General features: G+C 29.2%; 1 protein-coding gene across 1 annotated transcript in view; it reads right to left on the reverse strand.

The window, feature by feature from the left end:
- Window positions 1-7500, reverse strand: part of zfc3h1 (zinc finger C3H1-type containing) — a 41408-nt gene that overhangs the window by 17643 nt on the left and 16265 nt on the right. The window contains 1 exon segment of the mRNA XM_080028434.1: window positions 6412-6598. Coding sequence (XP_079884560.1) covers window positions 6412-6598 — 187 coding nt within the window.

The following is a 7500-nucleotide window of genomic DNA, read 5'->3' on the forward strand; positions in this document are numbered from 1 at the left end:
ATATGTATATGTATATGTATATGTATATGTGATGTATATGTGATGTATATGTATATGTATATGTATATGTGATGTATATGTATATGTATATGTATATGTATATGTATATGTGATGTATATGTATATGTATATGTGATGTATATGTATATGTATATGTATATGTATATGTATATGTATATGTATATGTATATGTATATGTGATGTATATGTATATGTATATGTATATGTATATGTGATGTATATGTATATGTATATGTATATGTATATGTATATGTGATGTATATGTATATGTATATGTATATGTATATGTGATGTATATGTATATGTGATGTATATGTATATGTATATGTATATGTATATGTATATGTATATGTATATGTATATGTATATGTGATGTATATGTATATGTATATGTATATGTGATGTATATGTATATGTATATGTATATGTATATGTGATGTATATGTATATGTATATGTATATGTATATGTATATGTGATGTATATGTATATGTATATGTATATGTATATGTATATGTGATGTATATGTATATGTATATGTGATGTATATGTATATGTATATGTATATGTATATGTATATGTATATGTATATGTATATGTATATGTGATGTATATGTATATGTATATGTATATGTATATGTGATGTATATGTATATGTATATGTATATGTATATGTATATGTGATGTATATGTATATGTATATGTATATGTATATGTGATGTATATGTATATGTGATGTATATGTATATGTATATGTATATGTATATGTATATGTATATGTATATGTATATGTATATGTGATGTATATGTATATGTATATGTGATGTATATGTATATGTATATGTATATGTATATGTATATGTATATGTATATGTATATGTGATGTATATGTATATGTATATGTATATGTATATGTGATGTATATGTATATGTATATGTGATGTATATGTATATGTATATGTATATGTATATGTATATGTGATGTATATGTATATGTATATGTATATGTATATGTATATGTATATGTATATGTATATGTATATGTATATGTATATGTGATGTATATGTATATGTATATGTATATGTATATGTATATGTGATGTATATGTATATGTATATGTATATGTATATGTATATGTATATGTGATGTATATGTATATGTATATGTATATGTATATGTATATGTATATGTGATGTATATGTGATGTATATGTATATGTATATGTATATGTGATGTATATGTGATGTATATGTATATGTATATGTATATGTATATGTATATGTATATGTGATGTATATGTATATGTATATGTATATGTATATGTATATGTATATGTATATGTATATGTATATGTGATGTATATGTGATGTATATGTATATGTATATGTATATGTATATGTGATGTATATGTATATGTATATGTATATGTATATGTATATGTATATGTATATGTATATGTGATGTATATGTATATGTGATGTATATGTATATGTGATGTATATGTGATGTATATGTATATGTATATGTATATGTATATGTATATGTGATGTATATGTGATGTATATGTATATGTATATGTGATGTATATGTATATGTATATGTATATGTGATGTATATGTATATGTATATGTATATGTATATGTATATGTGATGTATATGTATATGTGATGTATATGTATATGTATATGTATATGTATATGTATATGTGATGTATATGTGATGTATATGTATATGTATATGTATATGTATATGTATATGTGATGTATATGTATATGTATATGTATATGTATATGTGATGTATATGTATATGTATATGTATATGTATATGTATATGTGATGTATATGTATATGTATATGTGATGTATATGTGATGTATATGTATATGTATATGTATATGTATATGTATATGTATATGTGATGTATATGTATATGTATATGTATATGTATATGTATATGTAGGTTCCTATCAAGTGTCTTAATACTTACTGAGGTAACCCGCTATATAAGGATCCCCCAACTGTATTAATGCGGCAGTCGGTAATATTAGGGCGAAAATTGGTCGAAATCTAGTCAAAAATCCTCAAATATGCTCCGTTAAGGCGTTTTTACCCTCCTAGTGGCAACATTCCGAGAGTCGTTAAGCCAACGTTCCGAGAGTCGTTACGCGAACCTTCCATTTCTGCCACGAACCTTCCATTTCTGCCGCGAACGTTCCGGAATGTTGGTAACGACTCTCGGAATGTTGCCACTAGGAGGAGAAAAACGCCTTAACGGAGCATATTTGAGGATTTTTGTCGTTTTTTTTGTCGTTTTTTGTCGAAATTTCGTGCTTTTTTTGACAAATTTTCGACTAATTTTCGACAAAATTTTCCCCAACTGTATTAATGCGGTGGTCGAAAAAAAAAAACACAATTTTCGCCCTATTATTGCAAAAAAAAACAAAAAAAAACGCATTAATACAGTTGGGGGATCCTTATATAGCGGGTTACCTCAGTAAGTATTAAGACACTTGATATTGTGTTGTATATGTATATGTATATGTGATGTATATGTATATGTGATGTATATGTATATGTATATGTATATGTATATGTATATGTATATGTATATGTATATGTATATGTATATGTGATGTATATGTATATGTATATGTATATGTGATGTATATGTATATGTATATGTATATGTATATGTGATGTATATGTATATGTATATGTATATGTGATGTATATGTATATGTATATGTATATGTATATGTATATGTATATGTGATGTATATGTGATGTATATGTATATGTATATGTATATGTGATGTATATGTATATGTATATGTATATGTATATGTATATGTGATGTATATGTATATGTATATGTATATGTGATGTATATGTATATGTATATGTGATGTATATGTATATGTATATGTATATGTATATGTATATGTATATGTATATGTATATGTATATGTATATGTATATGTATATGTATATGTATATGTATATGTGATGTATATGTATATGTGATGTATATGTATATGTATATGTGATGTATATGTATATGTGATGTATATGTATATGTATATGTATATGTGATGTATATGTATATGTATATGTGATGTATATGTATATGTATATGTATATGTATATGTATATGTATATGTGATGTATATGTATATGTATATGTATATGTATATGTATATGTGATGTATATGTATATGTATATGTATATGTATATGTATATGTGATGTATATGTATATGTATATGTGATGTATATGTATATGTATATGTGATGTATATGTATATGTATATGTATATGTGATGTATATGTATATGTATATGTGATGTATATGTATATGTATATGTATATGTATATGTATATGTATATGTATATGTATATGTATATGTATATGTATATGTATATGTATATGTATATGTATATGTATATGTATATGTGATGTATATGTATATGTGATGTATATGTATATGTATATGTGATGTATATGTATATGTATATGTGATGTATATGTATATGTATATGTGATGTATATGTATATGTATATGTATATGTATATGTATATGTATATGTATATGTATATGTATATGTATATGTATATGTATATGTGATGTATATGTATATGTGATGTATATGTATATGTATATGTATATGTGATGTATATGTATATGTATATGTGATGTATATGTATATGTATATGTGATGTATATGTATATGTGATGTATATGTATATGTGATGTATATGTATATGTGATGTATATGTATATGTATATGTGATGTATATGTATATGTGATGTATATGTATATGTGATGTATATGTATATGTGATGTATATGTATATGTATATGTGATGTATATGTATATGTATATGTATATGTATATGTATATGTATATGTATATGTATATGTATATGTATATGTATATGTATATGTGATGTATATGTATATGTGATGTATATGTATATGTGATGTATATGTATATGTGATGTATATGTATATGTATATGTATATGTATATGTATATGTATATGTATATGTGATGTATATGTGATGTATATGTATATGTATATGTATATGTGATGTATATGTATATGTATATGTGATGTATATGTATATGTATATGTGATGTATATGTATATGTATATGTATATGTATATGTATATGTATATGTATATGTATATGTATATGTATATGTATATGTATATGTATATGTGATGTATATGTGATGTATATGTATATGTATATGTATATGTATATGTATATGTATATGTATATGTATATGTATATGTATATGTGATGTATATGTATATGTGATGTATATGTATATGTATATGTGATGTATATGTATATGTATATGTGATGTATATGTATATGTATATGTATATGTATATGTATATGTATATGTATATGTATATGTATATGTATATGTATATGTATATGTATATGTATATGTATATGTATATGTGATGTATATGTATATGTATATGTATATGTATATGTATATGTATATGTATATGTATATGTATATGTATATGTATATGTATATGTATATGTGATGTATATGTATATGTATATGTATATGTATATGTATATGTATATGTATATGTATATGTATATGTATATGTGATGTATATGTGATGTATATGTGATGTATATGTATATGTATATGTATATGTATATGTATATGTGATGTATATGTATATGTATATGTATATGTATATGTATATGTATATGTATATGTATATGTATATGTATATGTATATGTGATGTATATGTGATGTATATGTGATGTATATGTATATGTATATGTATATGTATATGTGATGTATATGTATATGTATATGTATATGTATATGTGATGTATATGTATATGTGATGTATATGTGATGTATATGTATATGTATATGTATATGTATATGTATATGTATATGTGATGTATATGTATATGTATATGTATATGTGATGTATATGTGATGTATATGTGATGTATATGTATATGTGATGTATATGTATATGTATATGTGATGTATATGTATATGTATATGTATATGTATATGTGATGTATATGTATATGTATATGTATATGTATATGTATATGTATATGTGATGTATATGTATATGTATATGTGATGTATATGTATATGTATATGTATATGTATATGTATATGTGATGTATATGTATATGTATATGTATATGTAGGTTCCTATCAAGTGTCTTAATACTTACTGAGGTAACCCGCTATATAAGGATCCCCCAACTGTATTAATGCGGCAGTCGGTAATATTAGGGCGAAAATTGCTCGAAAATCTAGTCAAAAAGTCCCAAATATGCTCCGTTAAGGAGTTTTTCGTTTCGTCGGTTGGTTCTAGTGGGAACATTCCGACTGCCGCGAACATTCCGATTTTCGACAAATTTTCGACAAATTTTCCATTTCGCATCAAGTGTCTTAATGCGTTTTACTGAGGTTTTACTGTTCTAGTGGGAACATTCCGACTGCCACGAACCTTCCATTTCTGGATCGAAGTGTTAGGCCTGGTGGTGGGGATGCTACATTTTCATATTTTTAATGTAAAAAGCCTCATTCTGGAGCACTTTAAAAGCGAATGACACTGGGTTAACCTTTTTTTACCTAGAAAACTGTAAATACAGTTTAGTATTGGAACAGTGAGGCCAATTCCTTTATTTTTGCTTTCACCGCAGCCTTCTTCAGTTGCTGTTTATTTTGGGGGGTTGTACATGTATATGTGATGTGATGTACATACATGTGTGTTCGTGTTTTTTTTGCGTTTTTTGTGCGTTTTGAGTGTACGCGTAAAATTCCGGAATGTTGGTGAAATTTTAGTATAGTATAGTGCAGGGATTCTCAAAGTGTGGACAACATGTAATATTAATATTTATAAGATTTTAGCTAATAAATTACTTAAAATGTTACAGTGTCCCTGGTTCTTTTATCATCTTTAAAAAAAATATAAGGTTGAAATTTCATCTGGTATTTGAAGTACATGGATAAGAGCAGATTTTCTTTGGCAAGTTGTTTCCATGTTGACAAAGCATCTCCTTCTCCTGTAAGAGAGAGTCTGTCTCTGATGTGATGTACAGGATTTTTGCAAGTTTTTGCAACTTTTTGAGACAAAATGTCTGTTTGTGTGTTAGATAGATGGATAGAGTAACTTACGACCCACCACACCAGTAGGTTAGGTGCCCCACAGCCATCTCCTGCACCTCCTGTCTGTCTGTCTGTCTGTCTGTCTGTCTGTCTGTCTGTCTGTCTGTCTGTCTGCCTGCCTGCCTGCCTGCCTGCCTGCCTGCCTGCCTGCCTGCCTGCCTGCCTGTCTGTCTGTCTGTCTGTCTGTCTGTCTGTCTGTCTGTATGACTTACGTCCCACCATACCAGCAGGCTAGGTGCGTGCTCCACAGCCATCTCACACATCTCCTGGACCTCCTGCCTGGTTCCTCTGCGTGAGAACAGTCTGAGGTAGTGGCTCCACACCTCGGGGTCCTCACAGTTCGTCTCCAGAGCCCGGGAGAGGGTGTTCAGGGCCGCCTCCAAGCACTCTGCTACTGACCTGCACACACACACACACACACACACACACACACACACACACACACACACACACACACACACACACACACACACACACACACACACACACACACACACACACACACACACACACACACACACACACACACACACACACACACACACACACACACACACACACACACACACACACACACACACACACGTTATACTTGTGCTGACATTCACTGACGCAATGCATTTCCTTACCCTAACCCTAACCATCTAAACCAAATGCCTTACCCCAACCCTTACACTAACCCTAAAGGGCCTTTCCCACCGCCGCGCGGCAACCGCCCTCTCAACCGTCTCCTTGCTGGAGGACTCCACCGGTGAGCCCGGCGTCTTTAGAAGCGGCTGCTGCCTCGGCGGCCATGACAGCGAGATGCTTCGGTGATCGTATCGTTGGGATAGCCCGACCAGAAGTCCACCACACTTATTTCTCTCTTTCTCTCTCGTATAGCGATGTCATAGTCTCTCTCTCTCTCTCTCTCTCTCTCTCTCTCTCTCTCTCTCTCTCGTATAGCGATGTCATAGTCTCTCTCTCTCTCTCTCTCTCTCTCTCTCTCTCTCTCTCTCTCTCGTATAGCGATGTCATAGTCTCTCTCTCTCTCTCTCTCTCTCTCTCTCTCTCTCTCTCTCTCTCTCTCTCTCTCGTATAGCGATGTCATAGTCTCTGTATATGAGCTTTTATGAAGAATAAAAGTACAGAGAGAAAATACAGTTCCGTCTAAAAAATTATTCCCCTAGAAAACTGGCTTCAATCGCTGGTTCCACGTGTGTGTGTTCAACGTCAACTATATATCCAATCTTTTTTAAATGACAGACACTTTAACATTGAGTTAATACATGGTAGAGCCGTGTTGTTTATGTCTGTATACT

The sequence above is a fragment of the Ammodytes marinus genome (assembly GCF_949987685.1).
Source record: "Ammodytes marinus genome assembly, chromosome: 5".
NCBI classification, from domain to species: Eukaryota; Metazoa; Chordata; class Actinopteri; order Uranoscopiformes; family Ammodytidae; genus Ammodytes; species Ammodytes marinus.